Source organism: Rhinopithecus bieti, unplaced genomic scaffold (assembly GCF_001698545.2).
Source record: "Rhinopithecus bieti isolate Rb0 unplaced genomic scaffold, ASM169854v2 scaffold_12573, whole genome shotgun sequence".
Lineage (NCBI taxonomy): Eukaryota > Metazoa > Chordata > Mammalia > Primates > Cercopithecidae > Rhinopithecus > Rhinopithecus bieti.
Window position 1 is genome coordinate 1,456,498 of NW_016807321.1, and position 22,840 is coordinate 1,479,337.

The 22,840-nt window shown below is 59.2% G+C and overlaps 1 protein-coding gene across 1 annotated transcript in view; it reads left to right on the plus strand.

Annotated features, from left to right (window-relative positions):
* Nucleotides 1-22,840, plus strand: part of COL20A1 (collagen type XX alpha 1 chain) — a 38,947-nt gene that overhangs the window by 873 nt on the left and 15,234 nt on the right. Inside the window, 18 exon segments of the mRNA XM_017881150.1 lie at nucleotides 1,910-2,020; nucleotides 9,618-9,761; nucleotides 10,059-10,221; nucleotides 11,399-11,553; nucleotides 11,876-12,068; nucleotides 12,528-12,634; nucleotides 13,252-13,416; nucleotides 13,678-13,831; nucleotides 14,297-14,430; nucleotides 15,312-15,457; nucleotides 15,541-15,664; nucleotides 15,831-15,970; nucleotides 16,347-16,476; nucleotides 16,715-16,857; nucleotides 17,054-17,186; nucleotides 18,043-18,191; nucleotides 18,369-18,498; nucleotides 19,582-19,617. Coding sequence (XP_017736639.1) covers nucleotides 1,910-2,020; nucleotides 9,618-9,761; nucleotides 10,059-10,221; nucleotides 11,399-11,553; nucleotides 11,876-12,068; nucleotides 12,528-12,634; nucleotides 13,252-13,416; nucleotides 13,678-13,831; nucleotides 14,297-14,430; nucleotides 15,312-15,457; nucleotides 15,541-15,664; nucleotides 15,831-15,970; nucleotides 16,347-16,476; nucleotides 16,715-16,857; nucleotides 17,054-17,186; nucleotides 18,043-18,191; nucleotides 18,369-18,498; nucleotides 19,582-19,617 — 2,457 coding nt within the window.

The window sequence follows — 22,840 nt, forward strand, 5'->3', positions numbered from 1 at the left end:
GGCACCTGCAAGCTCCTGGGAGGTTTTGGGCTCCCACTGAGTGATGGTTTTATTCCGCTGGGATGAAAAGCAGGAGGCGGCAGCTCCCCCTTCTAATGTGCATTTAAAGGACCACCACCAGGGCCTGACAGGCCGGGCGAGGGAGCCTCCACGTGTCGCTGCCGTTGCAGAGGGGCGGGAGAGATGCAGGAGCCCAGGTCTAACATGCTTCCGGATTTCGTGGCTTGTCTCGCATGCTGAGGTGCCCAGTTTGCCCTGCACGCAGGCAGCAGGCTGTTGCATGAGCAGGTGCCTTGGTCCCCTCAGCTCAGGCAGGGTAACCCTGCCCTGGGGCCATTGGAGGCCGAGATTTCAGTTTGAGAGAAGCTTTCACTGTCAATTTGAGACAAATCAGTAAGTGGTTCTACAGAAACAACTTGAGTTTACGCAAATCTAGTTCTGTCTAGTTCAGGATTCAGCATGATGGGGCCGCCCCTCACAACAACCTTTCAGGGGCCATTAAGTCCCCGAGGACAGCCAGGTGGGCAGGGGGCACTGAGTCCAGCCCAGGACGGGTGGGAGCCCACACGCTGGGGCAGCCCTTCCCAGGATGGCCGCAGTGCGGCCACAGTCCAGGGAGGGGAGCGTGGTCCTGGGTGGGGCTCTTCCCACCAGCCGCTGTCTGCCCAGCACGCTGCTCAGGCCCCAACAGTGCTGTCCCCCAGCAGGGAGCTGGGGAAGGGCTCCCTGACATTCTCAGGCAGAGTGGAGCAACAGAAGGCTCTTCACAAGCAGGGGCTGCGGGAGGGGCCCCGCTCACAGCTGGCCTTCAGAGCCCCCTTCTCATCCCCCACACATTCCTGCCTCTCAGCCCCATCCGGAGACCCGGCCCAGCTGCTGCCCGCTCTGAATGGGTCGTTGTGTCTGCCCCAAGTGCACCCCAGCCCCTGCCCTTCCCCCTGAGCCCCAGCTTTCCGGGGGGCAGCCCAAAGAAGCCCATCTCTGTCCCCATTTTCCAAAAATAGCTCTCCCTACTGCAGAGCCCCGGGCCCCTGCCACCCCCTCCTCCTCTCAGATGGCCTGGACACCCATCCCCCACCGTGGGAGGCAGCCCTGTCTTGGGGGTGCGGACACACACACGTGCCAACGTGCACGCACTTCCAGTGTGGGATTCTGCACCCACACTCCCCACTGAGGGGGCATGTACATCTGGCAGTGACCTCGGCAGCGAGGGGTCTGCAGCTTGCATGGTCACTTGTCCCGGGACCCAGCTCAGGGGACTCAGCTTAGGGGCCCCAGCCCAGGGACTCAGCCCAGAGGACTCAGCCCAGGGGCCCCAGCCCAGGGGACTCAGCTCAGGGGACTCAACCCGGGACTCAGCCCAAGGGCCCCAGCTCAGGGGACTCAGCCCAGGGGACTCAGCTCAGGGGACTCAGCCCGAGGGCCCCAGCTCAGGGGACTCACCTCAGGGGTCCCAGCTCAGGGGACTCAGCCCAGGGGACTCAGCTCAGGGCCCCAGGCGCGTTGCCAGCTGCTGTGTTGGCTCGGGGCCTCCAGTCACCAGTGGGGCAGTTGCTGCCCTCCCAGATGTGGGCCTGAGCCTCTTCCTGGTGGGAGGAACCCCGGGGAGCCCGGCCGGGGCCTCCCTGGGTGGGACTGGACTCCCTCTCACCGAAGCTACCAGGGTGGCCCTGTCACTGCGGACCCCGGGGAAGGCCGGGTTCTCCTCAGTGCCCAGGCGAGGCCTCGTCTCCCCAAGTGGGGCTGAGTCCCCCTCAGACACCCTGGGTGGGCTGTGTCTCTTTGGGGTCCCCCGGGATAGGACTGTGTCCCTCCCAAACGCTGAGGGCAGGATGCCTGTAACCCCCACAGTTGGTTAGGTGGCTGGGGAGGCCGGGTCAGTCCTGACCACTATGTCCTGTTTCTGTAGCAAGTGGCCACCTGAGGCTGACTGTGCTGCCTGAGGACCGGCTGCAGATGAAGTGGAGAGAGTCGGAGGGGAGCGGCCTCGGCTACCTGGTGCAGGTGCAGCCCATGGCAGGTGAGGACCTGCGCCCTCCCAGGCCCCCGTCCCCGTTAGCACATGCTGAGGACGGTCAGTGTGGCGGCTGCAGCCACCGCTCAGGCCCACGGTGTCCCTCCCACCAGCCCGTTCGTGTGAGCACCTCTGTGGCCTCAGCGTCTGCTGTCCCCACATTCCTTTCCCCCGTCATGTACGACACGGAACAGGGAATGTTCCTGGCATGCAGCCCCTGCAGAAGGCATTCAGTACATACTTTTAATTTTTTTAATTTTGAATTTTTTTAAAGACAGGGTTTTGCTCTGTTGCCCAGACTGGAGTGCAGTGGTGCGATCACAGCTCCCTGCAGCCTCAATCTCCCGAGCTCGGGAGATCCGCCCACCTCAGCCTCCCGAGTAGCTGGGAGTACAGACGCATGCCACCACTCCTGGCTGATTTTTGTATTTTTTGTAGAGAAGGGGTTTCACCATGTTACCCAGGCTAGTCTTGAACTGGGCTCAGGTGATCTGCCTGCCTCAGCCTCCCACAGTGCTGGGATTACAGGCATGAACCCCCACGCCCGGTCTGTATTTTTTAAATAAATGACTCCCTCCTCAGAACGAGTCTCAGCAACTCAGGGGCATTCAGAACAGCCTGGACTCTGCACAGTGAACCCCAGAAGCACCTGCTCCCCACGTGTTAATCCTTGTTTACAGGAGCAGGGCCTTAAGGACACCTTTTCAGGGAACCCTGTTCCTAGAGCACGGAACAGCCCTAACCTGACGATGGGTGCTAATTTTAAAGCTTTTCAAAACTCAGATGGAAAAGCGCACAGGCGTAAATGCTAACTGTATGAGTCAGCACAGTGGGGCGGCCAACACAAACCCCTCCTGGGGTGGAAAAAGACCGTCCCGGGTGCCCTTCCCAACGTCCACCCTCCCCTGCTTCCCGGACGGCCGCCTCCGACAGCACAGACTGGTTTGCCTGTTTCAGAACGTTCTCTAAGTGGAATCACACTGTGATGACTCCCTCGTGTCTGTGTCTTTGGTGGGCATTTTGTGAGGTTCACCCGTGGTGTGTAACAGCCATCCGTTTTCTTTGCTGTATAGTATTCCTCTGTGTGATTTGTTCTGCTGTTGTCGGACGTGTGGCTTGTGTCCAGGTTAGCTGTTGTGTAGACGCCGTGTGAGGGATCGTGGTCCGTGCGCATGTTGTTCTGGGTGTAAACCCAGGAGTGGAAGCACCACAGCATGTGCATGTTTTCAACGTCGGTAGAAAACGTTGAACTGTTTTCCAAAGGGGTCGTGCCAGTGTCTACTCCCATCACAGCGTGTGATCATTTCCGGTACATGACGCCCTTGGCAACCAATGCTTGGCAGCGGGACTTGAGCTACTCTGGTGGGTGTTCAGTGGTATCCTGTGTTTCTTTATTGAGCTGTAATTTACATGCAGAAATATTCACCCTTTTGTGAATAGCTCTGTGAGTTTTATTTATCACATGAATTCAATCCTGTAACCACTGTCACAATTGATGCAGAGGACAGTTCTCTTACCCCAAGGTCAACCCTTAGCCCAGTGCTCCGTAACCACTGAGCTGTTTTCTGTCGTTCTGCCTTTTCCAGATAGATGTGCCTTATCAGGTTAAGTCCTGGTCTGTTCCTACTTAGGCTGAGTTTTTACCAAGAGAATGCATTATTTTTTCCAAATTCTTTCTTCAGTGAGGTGATTATTTTCTCCTTTATTTGATTAATGTAGTAAATTACAGTGGTTGATTTTTTCAATATTAAACATAATATATATATATCTTAAGAGACAGGGTCTCGCTCTGTCCCCCAGGCTGGAGTGCACAGTGCAGTGGCACAGTCATAGCTCACTGCAGCCTCCATCTCCTAGCCTCAAGCCATCTTCTCACCTTGGTCTCCTAAAGTGCTGGGATTATAGGGGTGAGCCACTGTGCCCGGCCTATCCCCTTTTATATATTATTAAATCAATTTGCAAATATTTCGTCTAAGATTTTTGTTGTTGTTGTTTGAGATGGAATCTCACTCTGTTGCCCAGGTTGGAGTGCAGTGGTGCGATCTCAGCTCACTGCAAGCTCCGCCTCCCGGGTTCAAGCGATTCTCCTGTCTCAGCCTCCTGAGTGGCTGGGATTATAGGTGCCCACCATCACACCCGGCTAATTTTTGTATTTTTAGTAGAGATGAGTTTCACCATGTTGGCCAGGCTGGTCTCGAACTCCTGACCTCGTGATCCGCCCACCTCGGCCTCCCAAAGTGCTGGGATTACAGGCATGAGCCACCACACCCAACCCATCTAAGATTTTTATACTTATATTCATGAGGGAATATTGGCCAATAATTACTCTTTCTTATAAAGTCCTTTTGGTATCAGCTTTATACCTCATAAGATGAGGTGGGGAAGGATTCCTCTTATTCTATTTTCTGGAAAAGTTTGTGTCATGGTGGTATTTTTTTCCTTAAACGTTTGCTAGAATTCGCTGGTGCTGACTTCTGGGCTTGTGTTTTGTGTGTGTGTGTGTGTGTGTGTGAACACTTTACATAATTGATTGAATCTCCTCAGCAGACATAGGACTACTCAGATTTCCTGATTTTTTTGGTCAGTTTTGGTAAGTTAGTTTTTTAAATAGGAATTTGTGTTTTATATAAATTTCCTGATTAATTGGCATAATGTTTTTCATGTTATCCCGTAGATTCTGTGGTTATAGCAACCCTTTTCTTTCCCGCTATTGATTGAATCTTCTCTCTGCTTTCAAAAGGCAATCTGGAAGTTTATCTACTTTATTGGTCTTTTAATAAAACACATTTTTGGTTGGTCTGTCATTGATTTTGTTTGTTTTTTATTTTATTTGTTTCTGTTTCTTTTACTCTCTTTGTGTTTAATTTTCTGTTTGAACTTAAGATGGATGCGTAAATTCATTGATTTTCTGGCCTTCTTTTATAAGATATGAAGTTAAAACTATTGAATTTTCTTCTAAGCATTAGCTATGGCTGCATTTTGATATGTAGAATTTTCATTATCATTCAGGTAAAAGTATATAGTTTTTGTCATGATATTTTTATTTGACCCATAGGCTGCTTAGAAGTGTGTTTCTTAGTTTTAAAACATGGGGGGATTTTCTCCTTACTTTTTGTTTTGGATTTTCTTCCTTAATTGCATTGTGACCAGAAATGTACAATATGCTTTCAGTCATTTGGAAAGTACCTTGCTGGCCGGCCGCGGTGGCTCACGCCTATAATCCCAGCTCTTTGGGAGGCCAAGGTCGGCAGATCACTTGATGACAGGAGTTTGAGACCAGCCTGGCCAACATGGCAAAACCCCGTCTCTACTTAGCCGGGTGTGGTGGCACATACCTTTCATCCCAGCTGCTTGGAAGACTGAGGAAGGACAATCGCTTGAACCCGGGAGGTGGAGGTTGCAGTGAGCCGAGGTGGTGCCACTGCGCTCCAGTCTGGGCGACAGAGTGAGACTCCGTCTCAAAAAAAAACCAAAAATCCTCACTTTATGGTCCCACATATAATCCATTTTGGTCAGTATTCCATGTGACTTTGAAAATATATGCAATTTGCAGTTGTTGGGTAGAGTTTTCTAATGTTCCAGTTAAGTTATTTACCTTATTTTTCAGATTTTTTATATAGTTACTAGGTTTGGGGTCTACTTATCCTGCTACTGAAGAAAGTATTTCAAATCTGCATTGTGATTGTAGATACTTCTTTCTTGTGGCTGTCTTACTGTTCTTCGCTTTGTGCATGAGGCTCTGTTATTGGGTGCACACAAACTTAGAATGATTATATCTTCCTGGTAAGCTGACCCTTTTTTCATTTGAAGTGCACTTCATTCTCTCTCTAGTGCTGTCTTGTTTTCCTTATATCTTACTTGTGGTGATGGTCCTATTGCTTCACCAGGTAGCATTTGCATTAAATCTCTTTTCTCCTTCTCTTACTGTTAACCAGTCTCCAGCCTTTCATTTTAGATGTGTCTTCTAAGCAGCATATAATTGGGTAGGTTTTCATCCAGTGTGACAGTCTTTGTCTTTTTATTGAAAGATTTTTTCCATTTATAGTTAATGAAATTAATGATCTGAGTTTATATCTATAATCTTCCCTTTTTATCATACTTGTTATAAATTTTGTTTTCTGCTTTTTTGTCTTTGTTTGAACTGATTTTTTAATGGAAAAATTTAAACATGCAAAAGAAGAGACCGTAGTGTAATGAAGCCTCATGTTTTCGTGATGTAGCTTTCAGCAGTTACCAGTGTGTGGCCAATATTGTTTCATGTCGCTCTCCTCAACCCCCCTCTACATTCTATATTATCTTTTTTTTTTTTTTTTTTGAGACGGAGTCTCGCTCTGTCGCCCAGGCTGGAGTGCAGTGGCGCGATCTCGGCTCACTGCAAGCTCCGCCGCCCGGGTTTACGCCATTCTCCTGCCTCAGCCTCCCGAGTAGCTGGGACTACAGGCGCCCACCACCTCGCCCGGCTAGTTTTTTGTATTTTTTTAGTAGAGACGGGGTTTCACCGTGTTAGCCAGGATGGTCTCGATCTCCTGACCTCGTGATCCACCCGTCTCGGCCTCCCAAAGTGCTGGGATTACAGGCTTGAGCCATCGCGCCTGGCCCTATATTATCTTAAAGCAAATCTCAGACATCATATAATCCTGTCTATAAATATTTCAGTATGTTTCTCTAAAAGAAAAGACTCAGACATAACCCCAATACCATGAGCAGCTCCCAAACTTAAAATGTTTTGGTACTATCATTGAATATTTAGTTGTGTTGAGTTTTTTTTTTTTTTTTTGAGACGGAGTCTTGCTCTGCCACCCAGGCTGGAGTGCAGTGGCTGGATCTCAGCTCACTGCAAGCTCCCCTCCCAGGTTTACGCCATTCTCCTGCCTCAGCCTCCCGAGTAGCTGGGACTACAGGCGCCCGCCTCGTCGCCCGGCTAGTTTTTTGTATTTTAAGTAGAGACAGGGTTTCACCGTATTAGCCAGGATGGTCTCGATCTCCTGACCTCGTGATCCGCCCGTCTCGGCCTCCCAAAGTGCTGGGATTACAGGCTTGAGCCACCGTGCCCGGCCCTGTGTTGAGTTTTCTAACTTGATGTATGTCACTTATTTATTTATTTATTGAGATGGAGTCTCGCTCTGTCACCCAGGCTGGAGTGCAGTGGCATGATCTTGGCTCACTGCAGCCTCCTGCTTCCAGGTTCAAGAGATTCTCCTGCCTCAGCCTCCCAAGTAGCTGGGATTACAGGCGCATGACACCACGCCCAGCTAATTTTTGTATTTTTAGTAGAGACAGGGTTTCACCATGTTGGCCAAGCTGGTCTTGAACTCCTGACCTCAGGTGATCCATCCGCCTCGGCCTCCCGAAGTGCTGGGATTCCAGGCATGAGCCACCGCACCTGGCCTTGACGCGTGTGTTTTACAGTTGATTTGTCTGAATTGGGATGTGAACAGAGTCTGCACAATGTGTTTGGTTCCTGTGTCTTAAGCAATTTTTAATCTAAAACAGTTTTCTCCTCTCCGTTTTCCTTGACATTTATTTGTAGAAGAAGAAACAAGATTGTTCTGTCGAACTTCCCACTTTCTTCTCTTGCCAGTGGCATCTTTGGGGAGCCATTTAGCTCGCTCCTTCCTCTCTCCACCCTGTCTCCCATGGACTGGCAGTTAGATCCTGGAAGTTTGGCAGAGGCAAATTTGATTATGTTTGTTAAGAATTCTTTATCAGTGGTGCTGTGTTATTCCTACGTCACCACAGCTGGCAGTACATAATGTCTGGTGTGTCTTGTGAAGTTAAGATTGTTCAGTAGGTATGGGGTGATTCTTCCCTGATGCCATCAACTTGGTGATTCTATGTCCGTTTACCCTTCAAGTAACCACGCTAGCGACCACAGCATGCAGTCTTGATTTATCAGCATATGATATACATGATGGTTGTCTTGGCTGTCCCCAGGCAATGCTAGGACCTTAGAACATCACAATAACATTTATCCCATTTTCAAGCACCTTATTTATCGATTTTTGAGATGGGGTCTCACTATACTGCCCAGGCTGGACTCAAACTCCTGGACTCAAGTGATCCTCCCACCTCAGCCTCCCAAGTAGATGGGATTACGGGCATGCCGTGCTTTTAAAATTGTATATTTATATTAAATGTCATAAAACTTTTTCATGGTTGTCATTGCTTGTTAATCACGTTTGTGCAGGAAGCTTGGGAATATGACAGACCTGGGCTGCTATGCCACTTCTCCTGTGGAGTAGCTGTGTGATTGGTCCTTTGTGCCTCAGTTTTCCTATCTAAAAGATGGGTGTAATGGGGCTGTGAAGATTATGAGGCTTGATACCTGTGAAATGCTTAGGATACTGCCAGGAACACAGTGAAAACTCAATAACAGTTAGCTATTGATGGTAATGACAACACCCCTGCCTCCTATTTGCTCAGCCGAGAGCAGAGGGTCCTCCCTGGCTGGTCACTCCCTGGCGCAGGGCTGGGTAGGGCTGTGGGGAGCTGCTCACTGCGCAGGGAGGATGGTGTCAATTTTCTTTCCAGGTGTGCAGGTGCGGGCTCCTCCCTCCCTTCCTCCCTCCAGGTGTGCAGGTGTGAGTTCTCCCTCCTTTTTTCCCCCAGGTGTGCAGGTGTGGGTTCCTTCCTCCTCTTCTTCCTCCAGGTGTGCAGGTGTGGGTTCCTCCCTCCTCTTCTCCCCTCAGGTGTGCAGGTGAGGGTTCCTGCCTCCTCTTCTCCCTCCAGGTGTGAAGGTGTGGATTCCCCCCGCCTCTTCTCCCCCCAGGTATGCAGGTATGGGTTCCTCCCTCCCTTCCACCCTCCAGGTGTGCAGGTGCGGGTACCTCCCTCCTCTTCTCCCCCCAGGTGTGCAGGTGTGAGTTTCTCCCTCCTCTTCTCCCTCCAGGTGTGCAGGTGCGGGTTCCTCCTTCCTCTTCTCCCCCCAGGTGTGCAGGTGCAGGTTCCTCCCTCCTTTGCTCCCTCGTCTTAGCATTTGAGACCCAGAGAATCACCCAGTGCCCAAAGTGCCTCTTTAGGTCTGACTGCTACCTCCTGAGTGCTATTTCAAGGCCATTTCTTCTTGCTCTTTCCTCTGAGAATATGACAGTGTCCCCTTTGGAATCATTTGTTTGCTTTTCACACTTGAAATCTAGCCCTAACTTTAGAATCATGGAGTCACACAGCAGAAAATACTTGCGGCTGGTCGGTCTGCGCGGCCCATAGAGTGGGAGCCTGTGGGAGTGGGTAGGGCCCTGGCCCCAGACTCTTCCTTCTTGGACCTGGCCCATCCGGTCGTCATCCCATCCCTGGGGGCCCCATCTTCATACCTTGACAGTGTCTCTGAGGGTTGATGGGTTCTCACCTCACCATGTGACAGATTCCTCTAGGGGGTTTAGTAAGTGACATCTTCTTTTTTACTGCCCCAAGACCCATTCCCTCTCACATTGTTACCCAGGAGCCTATGTCCCTTGCATCAGACCCTCTCCCTTTCTCTCTCCCTGGCCTCAAGGGGAGGAGCTGGGGTGGGGAGGAGGAGCCAAGAGGGTTTCACTTCCCACCATGACAGATGCACACACGTGTGCCCACCTTGGCCTCTAAAGCTCTCCCCACCCCCACCCAGGGGACTCGGAACAGGAGGTGATACTGACCACCAAGACCCCTAAGGCCACAGTGGGGGGCCTGAGCCCCTCCAAGGGCTACACCTTGCAGATCTTCGAGCTCACTGGCTCTGGGCGCTTCCTGCTGGCTCGGAGGGAGTTTGTGAGTAAGTCCACCGGGTACTGCCAGCTGGGTACACCCTCCTCCAGGCTGGGGTCCTACCCTCCTCCAGGCTGCGTTCCAGCCCCAGGGGTGGGTGTGTGTGAAGCAGCTCTGGGCTGGGCTAGGGCCAGGTTCGAGTCCTGACTCACCAGCAAGGCTGCCTTGCCCCTGATGTCTTTGCCGCCCAGGGTCCTGGGCCCTCAGCACCTGCACACGCGCCCTTGAGGGAGTGTGTGTGCAGCTACCCCAGTGGACCAGGCCCTCCGCTCCCACCCTGATGGCCCTTGGTGTCTCCCTGCAGTTGAGGATCTGAAGAGTAGCTCCTTGGACAGGAACAACCAGAGACCTCTCAGCTCTGGAGCCCCGGAGCCCACCCCCTCCCTCATGGGGAACCCAGACCCAGAGCAGGCTTCCGAGCCCCGAGTTGCCTTCGCGCCAAGCCGGGATCCGCCCATTCCCGGTGGGTCAGAGTGGAGAGAGAGGAAGTCTCCGGGGAGGGAGTGACCTTTGGTTTCCCACCATGAGGCCAGGAAGTTCTTCCTCATGTCTGACCACACACTCTCTAGCTTTAACTTAAGGCTGTCACGTTACCAGGTTCACTCAAGCCAGGCCACTGGGAGCAGGTGGTCCCACTACCTCTGACCCCTTTGGGAACCTCCAGCCTGGGTCTAGGGGGTGGTGAGAGGGTTGGGTCATGCTCTGCCAAGAGTGGGATCAGGAGCAGAGCTGGTCCAGGGGCCCTGGAGGGAGGGCCCTGCCCAGCCGGCCGCAGGTGTGGAGAGGCAGGATCACACCAGGACAGAAGAGAAGCCGGGTAAGGGGTAGGCACAGACAGGGGAAGTGCACTGTGTCTGCCCACAAGGCCCCTGCAGATGGGGCCGGGCTTCCCCATGGAACTGGGAGGGCCTGGCTTTGTCTCCTCCATCAGATTGGGGTCCTCAGAGGCAGGATTCTGCCTCCCCGGTCAGACTTGGAACTGAAGGAAGTGTCCACCTCCTTGGCCTTGGACACACCCCTCCAGAGGTCGTCGGGTCCCGTGCTGTCCTCCCCCAGAGCAGCTGGGCCTCTTCGGTCGCCCCACGGGGGCTCCACCGTGATGGCTGCTGGCCTCGTTCAGGCACCTCCCCAGGGATCTGGCCCGGCTCTGTGGCCCGCCCCACCAGGCACTGTCCCTGCGAGACTCTGGGGAGCGCCAGGCTGGGGCTAGGGGCTTTGTCTCCACAGCACCGCCAGGGCAGTGCTCACAGTGGTTCTGCTGGAGCTGTCTGTGGGGCCCACCCTCCCCTCCTCGTCCAGTTTGCACCCAGTGGGCCTCTGGGCCTGGTGTCTGGGCAGGCAGCGAAGGCCAGCTCCCGTGCAGATAGCCCCGTGCAGCCGTGGGGGACAGAGGTGCCTGAGCACCAGGCTGCCTCACGTTCGTGGTGGCTGGACTGTGCAGCCATGCCGGTGTGGGGCTGTCTAGTCTGGTGAGGCCTGAGGGGCTTGGAGTCCTTTCCCTGATACCTGACCCAGCCTGCCTCACTCTTGTGGCTGGAGCCCCAGGGAAGGTGATCTGGGGGCTGGGGCCAGGCCGGGAGCAGTTTAGGGGTCTTGGACCAGGGCTTCACCTAACACCTCACCCACTCCCACCACCCCAGCCAGCCCCCAGTTCCGCTGCCTACCCCCTGTGCCTGCTGACATGGTCTTCCTGGTGGACGGGTCCTGGAGCATTGGCCACAGTCACTTCCAGCAGGTCAAGGACTTCCTGGCCAGCGTCATTGCACCCTTTGAAATCGGGCCGGATAAGGTCCAAGTAGGTGGGTGCTGGCCCGGCCCGCCTCTTGTCCCCCCCGGGCGTGGTCCCCACAGCTCTGACTGCCGGCGGAGGCTGTGACCTGTGGGGGTCCCCACACCAGCCAGGGCTCCCACCTTGTGGGGTGGGAAACCTTCTCCACTTGGGGTGTTCTGGGGATGCTCTGTGTGGGGGCCCTGGCTCTGCAAGCGTACTCTCTCTGGGGACTGGCTGCTGTGGCCGGGGACACCGCAGAGGCACGTGCAGCTCTCAGGTGTGCCCTGCGCCAGCTCCCTGGGCCCCTCAGCATTGGAAACTCAGCCCGTGGCCACGCCCCTGCTCCCCAGGCCTGACTCAGTACAGCGGCGATGCCCAGACTGAGTGGAACCTGAACTCCTTCGGCACCAAGGAGCAGGTGCTGGCAGCTGTGCACCGCCTCTGCTACAAGGGGGGGAACACGTTCACAGGTATGGCCCAGGCCGCCCCTCCCTCCATCCTGAGGGCGGACCTCCTTCTGCCGCCCTCCCAGACCCTGGGAGCGTGTGTGTAAATTGAGCTCTCAGTGGTGTGGACCTGAGCCCTGTTCACACCTTTATAAAGGGCAGAGTCACCCCCTTGTTTACCTTGGGCGAAAACGAGGGCCCATGTCCAGCACGTGGCTCCTCTGTTCCGTAGCAGCTCTGGCTGGGTCCACACCCAGCCCAGTCGGGGTGCTCACCTTGCAAGTAGGGCCTGGCTGGGGAACTTGGGGTGCCACTTGGGGCCCCTCCACAGGCAGACCCTCCCTGCTCCCTCAGGCTGCCACCTAGCCTCCTGGCACCCTGCAAGGGAAGGAGAGGAGCATCTCTGCTGTCTGGTTGCTGCCAGCCGAGCACCAGGAGGGGATGCTGGCAGCTGCGCTGCCTGCTCACTTTATCTTGCTGGCTCGCCAAGGCCTCGCCCCTGACCCACGTGCTGGGGCCAAGAACTGCAGGCCAGCCGGCCCGGCCTCGCGTCCAGAGGTGTGCCAACGTTGGTGATTCTGGTGACAGACGGCAAGTCCCAGGACGATGTACACACTGCTGCCCGTGTCCTCAAGGACCTGGGCGTGAACATCTTCGCTGTGGGTGAGCACTATGCGGCCCCCCGGCCCTGGGCTGGAGTCTCACCGTTGGGTGGGCTTTGGGTTGCAGCTGGGAGCTTGCATCGGGCACCTGGTCCCTGAGCCCCAGCTTCCACATCCGCAACATGGAGCTGCACGCAGAGCTGGGCACTGCCTGGCACTCAGAGGCGACTGCTCCTTTTCAGTCGCCTGCTGTTTGGTGCCTTCCGTAGAATCCCCCCAACCCCACCCCTGTGGCGTGAACCTCCCTGGTGCAATATTCACTGAGCAGCTCTAGCTGCCCCCTCTGGCCACCATCCCTGTGCCTGGCGACTCCCGCCTGCTGTCCCCTGGCGAGGAGCTCCCTGGCACCCTCCAGGGCCTGGGATTCACAGGCGAATCCACTCTGTCCTGTGGGGAGGAAACCCCAGATTTTGAGGCAGGAGTCCTGGGAGCAGAGACCCTTCCTTGATGCCCCCAACCCCTCAGAAGCTCCTGGCCCGGCACGTGGGTGGCAGGTGGGCCGAGTACAGCCCATAGGCCTCTTCGCTCCTGACCCACTCTCCACGGAGACCTCCACTGCAGGCGGCCCCCTCGGGTGACCCCAGTGCAGGCCGACCTCACCTCCCTCTTCACGAGCAGGTGTGAAGAACGCCGATGAGGCTGAGCTGAGGCTCCTGGCGTCCCCGCCGCGGGACATCACCGTCCACAACGTGCTGGACTTCCCGCAGCTTGCCACGCTGGCTAGCCTGCTCAGCCGCCTCGTCTGCCAGAGGCTGCAGGATGGGGGCCCGCGGCGGGGCCCAGGTGTGGGGCAGGGTCACCCACACAGGCTGCAGCCCCACCTGGCTGCTTTGGGCAGGGGGTAGGCGGACACTGTGGCTCCTGGGTGGTACCTGAGGCCGGTTCCTGTGGCTCTGAGGGGGTCTGCAGCCCCCGCTGACATCTGTCCACAGAGGGGCTGGGGAGCAGCTCTCCTGTCCCTCCTGTGAGTGGCCACCAGGGGGAGCGTGGACACACGGGCTCGTGCGCTGACCACCTGTCCCCCCACCCCCACCACTCCAGCAGCAGCGGCTCCAGCCCTGGACACCCTCCCCGCCCCCACCAGCCTGGTCCTGAGCCAGGTGACCTCCTCCAGCATCCACCTGTCCTGGACTCCAGCCCCCCGGCTCCCCCTCAAGTATCTGATTGTTTGGCGAGCCTCCAGAGGTGGCACCCCAGGGAGGTGGGGGCCGGCATACAGGGCTTCCCGAGCCGGTCTGCAGCCGTTGTGGGTCTGATGAGCCAAAGGGAGGGCGGGAATAAAGGCCCACAAATGACTGGGTCCAGGCTGAGAAGGGGGCGGTGAGGGGCTGGCAGCCCAGGGACTCACCATGGAGCTGCGTCTGGGAGGCAGCCTGGGGTGAGTGCGTTTTGGTGGCCGAGGAGGGCAGAGCAGGGGTCGTTCCGAAGGTGCTGGGGATAGGTTCAGACTCAGGGCCCCTTCTCCCTTTGATGGATTGATCAATTGATCGATTGTGGTGGGCCTGCCCACACCGTGCCTGGCACCGTTCTGTTGTAGGTACCGGGAGCCCAGGCCTGTGGGAAGCAGGGCACCCGGCGGGCCCCAGCTGAGTTCACACTCCAGCTGACAAGCTCCCCGTCCCCCAGCACCCACCTTCCTGGCTCCATCCTTGCTCACTCCGTTCCAGGTGGTGGTGGAGGGGCCTGCCGCCTCCGCAGAGCTGCACAACCTGACCTCCCGCACGGAGTACCTGGTCTCCGTGTTCCCCATCTACGAGGGCGGGGTTGGCGAGGGCCTGCAGGGCCTGGCGACCACAGGTAGGTGGCGCAGAGGCAGTGGCCAGTTTCTGGGTGGGAGGCCCCACTTGTGACCGTCCCTTGGAGCCTGGCACCCCAGGGTAGCATAGCCCTGGATCTTAACCACCCACAGTTGGCACCATGCCCAGCTTGCTGTGTGACCGAGGCCGAGCCACTGGGCCCCTCTGACCCTTGGTGTTCTCTTCTGAACACCAGCTGTACCATTGGTATCATCACCCCAACCATAATCACAACCCATTATACTCCCTGTCCACAGTGTTCATGGAGTTCCCCACTGCTTGGCCCCCAGCACGTGGCTTAGCTCCTGGGTTCTTGGACCCCCAGGGATTGCCATGAGCCCATCTGTAATAGCTTTCTTGAGATGAAATTTACACACCATACAATCTGACCATTTAAAGTGTACAACTCCAGTGGCTTTGGTATATCCAGAGCTGTCACTCATGGCCACAGTCCATGTTAGATCATTTCATGCCACCCCAGAGGAACCCCTGCACCCCTAAGCACCCGCCCCCCTGCTCCTGCCCCAGCCACCTTCTGCCTCTGGACGTGCCTGTCCCAGATGTTTCCTGCAGGTGGAGTCACACCGTGTGGCCTTTTGTGTCTGGCTGTTTCCCAAGGCCTCTTTCACCCCCTGGAGGCCACATTCCTCCCATGACCTCAAGGCAGATGGCCTTAAACAAAACCTGTGGGGTGGCCTTGTGTCCCCAGAGCTGGAGTCACAAACCTTGGCCCAAGGTGAAGCCTGGGAAGTGCCACTTCGAATCCTGTGCATCTGCCGGGCGGTGGCCGCGCCCACCCGCTCTGGTGTGAGGGTCCTCCCGTGCGTGGGTGTGATCTCTGTGTGGGCTCCCTTCCTAAAGTGCCCCCTCATGGGCCCCCAGCACCTCTGTCTCCGCCCCGGGCGCTGACCCTGGCCGCAGTGACGCCCAGAACCGTCCACCTCACCTGGCAGCCCTCAGCCGGGGCCACCCACTACCTGGTGCGATGCTCACCTGCTTCCTCCAAGGGTGAGGAGGAGGAGCGAGAGGTGAGCTGGGCCGGGAGGTGATGGGAGGCAGAGGAGCGGGGCAGAGCGAGTGGGGGCTGACCTGGGACGTCATGTCTCTGCAGGTGCAGGTGAGGCGGCCTGAGGTGCTGCTGGATGGCCTGGAACCAGGCAGGGACTATGAGGTCTCGGTGCAGAGCCTGCGAGGCCCTGAGAGCAGCGAGGCCCGGGGCATCCGTGCCAGGACCCGTGAGTGCCCCAACCCCGGCTGCCTGCCCGTGGGGCAAGTCCCCTTCTTGTTTCTCAGCCTTCCATGGCATGGGGGACCTCAGGCCCCCTTGGTCCCAGCCACTGCCCTACCCACCCCTGCCGTGGAGGCCACATGCTGGCCTTGAGGCTCTGCTGTGCTCTGCAGCCATCCTGGCCCCACCGAGACACCTGGGCTTCTCAGACGTGAGCCACGACGCAGCGCGAGTGATCTGGGAGGGCACCCCAAGGCCTGTGCGCCTGGTCAGGGTCACCTATGTCTCCAGCGAGGGTGGACACTCGGGGCAGGTGAGAGCAGAGCCTGCTGGGGGCCCGAGTGTCTTGAGGGACCACAGGGCCCTAAGGCAGGCCTGGGGTAGAGCCAACCATCAAATAACACACTTAAAACCACGGATGCCACGAGGCGCACCGGGGGCACCTGGTGTGGGGACACCTGGTGTGGGGGCAGATGTGGGTGTGGGGGCTGTGGGGGACCAGGCTGGGGAGGCCCCACCCCAGCCGTCCTACAGTTCTGTTGCCCTCCCATCCCTCAGGACAAGCCCATTTTCCCAATTTGGGGGGTCATGGGGTAGTCCTGGCCGCAGGTGCGGGGCCTGGGTCTCCGCCTCAGCAAGGGCTCCAGGCACTGGCTGGGCCTGCCATGTCAGCCTCCCACCTACTGCAGACAGAGGCTCCTGGGAACGCTACCTCGGCCACACTGGGGCCCCTCTCTTCCTCCACCACCTACACTGTCCGTGTCACCTGCCTCTACCCTGGGGGTGGCTCCTCTACACTGACCGGCGAGGTCACCACCAGTGAGTGGGGAGAGGTTGGGACTGGGGGCCTGGCGAGGGTTCTACGTCCTGCCCCGCTAGACAGTTCATATCAAGTGTTGTGGGTGCCTGCCCTGGGCTGGTGCTGAGCCAGGTGGGGATGGGCACCCGATGGGTGTGATGGATGGGGGTGTAGGGTGCTCCTGGGTGTGGCTGCCCCTTCTCTGAGGCGCCCAGACTCAGAGGCTGCACCCCTAGCCTGTGTCTCCACTTCCTTCAGAGAAAGTTCCTAGCCCAAGCCAACTGTCCGTGACGGAGCTGCAAGGGGACGCAGTCCAGCTGGCGTGGGTGGCTGCAGCCCCATCTGGCGTGCTTGTCTACCAGATCAAGTGGACGCCCCTGGGAGAGGGGAAGGCTCACGAGGTGGGCAGGGATGGACTCGTCCTTCAGAGGGGCCCCCCCGGGCCCCCAGTCCTGAGGCCCACGTCCAGGGCTCAGAGCCCTGTGTGCGCCCACCCTGTCTCCCAGAGATGCCTCACTGCCCATGGCCTGTGCACTGGACCCCCCAATCTGAGGACTCCACTGTACCTGGTGACCCCTGGGGCTCTCCTCTCCCTAGATCTCTGTCCCAGGGAACCTCGGCACGGCCATCCTGCCTGGCCTAGGGAGGCACACGGAGTACGACGTCACCATCCTGGCCTACTACAGGGACGGGGCCCGCAGTGACCCTGTGTCCCTCCGCTATACCCCCTGTAGGTGCCCCTCCACTTCCTCTCTGCTGGGTGTTGGGCAGGGATGGCCCAAGGGGACCCCTGACTCACCCGCTCCACAGGCCCAGGACCCCAGGCTCCCAGAACTGCTGGCAGGCCGGCCCCGGAGCCCCTGACCGCTGGCCTGGGCACTGGAGTCAGCCCACACGGGGATAGGTGTTCCCCCAGTGGCCGAGTGCACAAACCACGTCACGGAGTGTCTCACAGGGCGGGTGCATAAACCACGTAGTGTCTCACCGGGCAGCCCAGGCAGCAGCCCAGGTTGTGGGTATGGTGGGGGCCCTGGCAGGTGGTGTGATGTGGGTGTGGCAGGGGTCCGGTGTGGGCTGTGGCAGGGACGCAGTGTCAGCCGTGGCGGGGTGAGGTGTGGGCTGTGGCAGGGGTGTGTTGTGGCGTGGCAGTGTAGTGTGGGCGGTGGCAGGTGGCACAGTGTGGGCCATGGCAGGGGCACAAGTGTGGATGTGCCGGGGTGTGGTGTGGGCTGTGGCAGGGACGTGGTGTGGACTGTGGCGAGGGTGCGGTGTGGCATGGCTGGTGGCGCAGTGTGGGCTATGGCAGGGGTGCGGTGTGGGTGTGCCAGGGGTGTGGTGTGGGCTGTGGCAGGGACGTGGTGTGGGCTGTGGCGAGGGTGCGGTGCGGCACGGCCAGTGGCGCAGTGTGGGCTGTGGCAGGGGCACAGTGTGGGTGTGCCAGGGGTGTGGTGTGGGGTGTGGCAGGGTGTGGCTTGGTGTGGTGGGGGCATTAGAGCAGGGTAGGGGCTGGGCGGCTGGTCCTCTGGCCACCCAGTGCCTCCTTTCTGGAGGGGCCTGAGCCCCACACAGCCTGTGCTCTTGGTCAGCCACAGTGAACAGGAGCCCCCCCTCCAACCTGGCCCTGGCCTCGGAGACCCCCGACAGCCTGCAGGTCAGCTGGACACCCCCACGTGGCCGCGTGCTCCACTACCGGCTCACCTACGCGCCCGCCTCTGGCTCAGGACCCGAGAAATCCGTGAGTCTTGGTAGAGCCTGAGGCTGCCCCACCTCATGGGGCCTCCTGGAAGGGGCATGGCCACGCTGTCTGCAGAGGGCGGCAGCTCTGCCATGGCGGGACACAGGGAGGCAGCTGAGCCGTGTGGACGAACAAAGTTGCCCAGGAAGTGGGACCAGGTGCCCTCCCTTCCCCTAGGTCTCCGTGCCAGGACCCAGGAGCCACGTGACACTCCCCGACCTGCAGGCAGCCACCAAGTACAGGGTCCTGGTCTCAGCTGTCTACGCAGCAGGCAGGAGCGAGGCTGTGTCTGCCACAGGCCAGACAGGTGAGTGGGCACCAAGACCCCAGACCCAGGTAGACCCAGACTCTGGCAGGCCCTAGCTCCCAGCCCCAGCCAGGCCCTAGACGCCAGACCCTGCCAGCTCCAGACTCATCCAACCCCAGACCCAGCCAACCCCAGACCCAGTTGACCCCAGGGGTCACAGGCAGGCAGGGGTCCCGGGGGGCTGGAGATGCCTGGTCCCAGGCTGGCCCTGCCTGGATTCTCCAGGGACGAGGACGTGGTCCCAGTTGCCTGGGGTCTTTCACGGTGGGAGCCACTGTTGCTGGTTTTTTGTCTCTTGCTGGTTTCCTGGAGAACCACAGGTGCAGGGTGAGGGCTCTCAGAGGCATCCAGCTTGACCTACCACCTCCCCTCTGGGGGAACCTCCCCGTTGTGGGGTCTTCCAGTCTTGGCTTGCACGCCCTTGGGGTCGCGGTCCTCACTGCTTGGACAGCTGCCCCGGCGAGGCGGCCTTCCCACGGGAGGGGAGCGGCTTCTCCTGTCGGAGGTGCTCCTTCCTGCCTTCTCTGCCCATGAAGGGTTCTGAGCACCTGCCATAGAGCAAGCCCATGTCCCGAGGCCCCCAGGACACACATGCCCCCAGCCTGCCCGCACGCCAGGCATCTCCCTGCCCCAGGACACGCGTGCCCCCAGCCTGCCCACACGTCAGGCATCTCCCTGGCCCCAGGACACGCGTGCCCCCAGCCTGCCCGCACGCCAGGCATCTCCCTGGCCCTGCCAGCTCAGGGCACACCTGGGTGACCAGTACCCTCGAAGGGCATCACGCCCAGTGGGATGCCTGGTGCAACGCTGGGCCCATCGGGCTGTCTTCTGTGGGAAGAGTGGGGGCAGCTGCTTCACTCAGTGAGATCCAGAGGGGCAGGGACCATCCCTGTTCCCTTGCTCTTCTGGGAAGCGTGGGGACCACTGGTCTTGCAGGTGGCAGATGGGACACAGCACGGTCCCACCTGTACAGATGGAGCTCAGGCTGGGGCATCATCCACAAAGCGGCCCCTCCCCAGTGGTCTGTCAGGCACGGGGGGCCGGGCCGCTTCCACTCACACTGACCCCGTCTCCTCTCAGCAGCCTGCCCAGCCCTCCGCCCTGACAGCTCCCTCCCAGGTGGGTCCTGCGCGCCCTCCCCTGCCTGCCCCCCTCCCCTGCCTGCCCACCCTGCAGTCTCTCAGGTTCTTCCTGGGCCTGGGGGCCAAGGGTGTCGTGACCTGGGACCTGGGGGTGGTGCAGTTGGAGGATGTTTGGGTGGGTTTGCACCTCCACAGACGTCCCTGTGGCTGGCTGGGCGGTGATTATTCCTGCTTCTCACTGAGGGAGCCGAAACTTGTGCAAGGTCAGGGCCAGGACCTGGCAGAGCCCAGGCAGCGCTGGGGGCCCTGGGTCCTTTCCAGTCCCATTCCAGGGTCCAAGGTCTCTGCTAACTGGAGCCTGGGGTCCTCATTCCAGTTGCCTGAGAGTGAGGCCCTCCCCAGAGAGGGGCTGAGAGGTGGACGACTCGAGGGCAGGGGACGGTGCCCCGAGGGTACAGGGAGGGCTGTGGGTGGTGAGAGCTGAGTCTCACCCAGTGCTTCAGTGAGTGAACCTCCGTGGGGCTGTGACTGCTCTGAGCCTGCAGCAGGGACGAGACAGGATGGTGGGGCAGGCGGGGATGGTGGGAAGGCAGGGACTGCTGACTTGAAACAGGCCTTGGAAGGGGCTGCGGCCTCTGCCGCCTCCTGCCCGGACCTGCTGGCAGCGCTGATAAGCAGCAGTGTGACTGGGATTTCACCCTTCACTTTGTACCAGTTAGTGCTGGAAAGGAGCTGGGGCTTTGAGGATGGCGTTGGCCCCTGCGGCTCTGTGCGGTGGGCTTGCCGGGGAATGGGGTCATTGCAGGCCCCCAGGCAGGGATAGAGCCAGCCGGCCACGCTGTGTGCCAGCAAAGGGGAACTCACTGGCGGAGGCTTCCTCGGAGGGAAAAGGACCGTGGGCGGGCTGGGGATGCTGTGTCAGGGGCTTGCTGGGGGGCAGGGGTGAGAGGTGAGAGTTGGGGCTCAGGGTCGGGGACTGGGCTTCCACCCTGTCCATCTCTGGGTCTCTGAAGCTGGGCATGTGGCCCAGTGATTTCCCAGGGAGGCCTGGGGCGGCCCCTCCCAGTGTGTTGGATTCCCCTGGGGAGGGGCGGGGGGCGATGCCCAGCCCAGGGCCTGAAGTAGACCCCTGCCCAGCCCCCAGCCCCTGTGCTCACTTCCCACCCACCCCGCTGCGTCAGCCCCTCCCTCCCACCGTGCTGCAGCCACTGGGTCCCTCTTGAGTCCCTGCTCCTGNGGCCTTGAGGCTCTGCTGTGCTCTGCAGCCATCCTGGCCCCACCGAGACACCTGGGCTTCTCAGACGTGAGCCACGACGCAGCGCGAGTGATCTGGGAGGGCACCCCAAGGCCTGTGCGCCTGGTCAGGGTCACCTATGTCTCCAGCGAGGGTGGACACTCGGGGCAGGTGAGAGCAGAGCCTGCTGGGGCCCGAGTGTCTTGAGGGACCACAGGGCCCTAAGGCAGGCCTGGGGTAGAGCCAACCATCAAATAACACACTTAAAACCACGGATGCCACGAGGCGCACCGGGGCACCTGGTGTGGGGACACCTGGTGTGGGGCAGATGTGGGTGTGGGGCTGTGGGGACCAGGCTGGGGAGGCCCCACCCCAGCCGTCCTACAGTTCTGTTGCCCTCCCATCCCTCAGGACAAGCCCATTTTCCCAATTTGGGGGGTCATGGGGTAGTCCTGGCCGCAGGTGCGGTGCCTGGGTCTCCGCCTCAGCAAGGGCTCCAGGCACTGGCTGGGCCTGCCATGTCAGCCTCCCACCTACTGCAGACAGAGGCTCCTGGGAACGCTACCTCGGCCACACTGGGGCCCCTCTCTTCCTCCACCACCTACACTGTCCGTGTCACCTGCCTCTACCCTGGGGTGGCTCCTCTACACTGACCGGCGAGGTCACCACCAGTGAGTGGGGAGAGGTTGGGACTGGGGCCTGGCGAGGGTTCTACGTCCTGCCCCGCTAGACAGTTCATATCAAGTGTTGTGGGTGCCTGCCCTGGGCTGGTGCTGAGCCAGGTGGGGATGGGCACCCGATGGGTGTGATGGATGGGGTGTAGGGTGCTCCTGGGTGTGGCTGCCCCTTCTCTGAGGCGCCCAGACTCAGAGGCTGCACCCCTAGCCTGTGTCTCCACTTCCTTCAGAGAAAGTTCCTAGCCCAAGCCAACTGTCCGTGACGGAGCTGCAAGGGGACGCAGTCCAGCTGGCGTGGGTGGCTGCAGCCCCATCTGGCGTGCTTGTCTACCAGATCAAGTGGACGCCCCTGGGAGAGGGGAAGGCTCACGAGGTGGGCAGGGATGGACTCGTCCTTCAGAGGGGCCCCCCCGGGCCCCCAGTCCTGAGGCCCACGTCCAGGGCTCAGAGCCCTGTGTGCGCCCACCCTGTCTCCCAGAGATGCCTCACTGCCCATGGCCTGTGCACTGGACCCCCCAATCTGAGGACTCCACTGTACCTGGTGACCCCTGGGGCTCTCCTCTCCCTAGATCTCTGTCCCAGGGAACCTCGGCACGGCCATCCTGCCTGGCCTAGGGAGGCACACGGAGTACGACGTCACCATCTGGCCTACTACAGGGACGGGGCCCGCAGTGACCCTGTGTCCCTCCGCTATACCCCTGTAGGTGCCCCTCCACTTCCTCTCTGCTGGGTGTTGGGCAGGGATGGCCCAAGGGGACCCCTGACTCACCCGCTCCACAGGCCCAGGACCCCAGGCTCCCAGAACTGCTGGCAGGCCGGCCCCGGAGCCCCTGACCGCTGGCCTGGGCACTGGAGTCAGCCCACACGGGGATAGGTGTTCCCCAGTGGCCGAGTGCACAAACCACGTCACGGAGTGTCTCACAGGGCGGGTGCATAAACCACGTAGTGTCTCACCGGGCAGCCCAGGCAGCAGCCCAGGTTGTGGGTATGGTGGGGCCCTGGCAGGTGGTGTGATGTGGGTGTGGCAGGGGTCCGGTGTGGGCTGTGGCAGGGACGCAGTGTCAGCCGTGGCGGGGTGAGGTGTGGGCTGTGGCAGGGGGGGGTTGTGGCGTGGCAGTGTAGTGTGGGCGGTGGCAGGTGGCACAGTGTGGGCCATGGCAGGGGCACAGTGTGGATGTGCCCGGGGTGTGGTGTGGGCTGTGGCAGGGACGTGGTGTGGACTGTGGCGAGGGTGCGGTGTGGCATGGCTGGTGGCGCAGTGTGGGCTATGGCAGGGGTGCGGTGTGGGTGTGCCAGGGGTGTGGTGTGGGCTGTGCAGGGACGTGGTGTGGGCTGGGGCGAGGATGCGG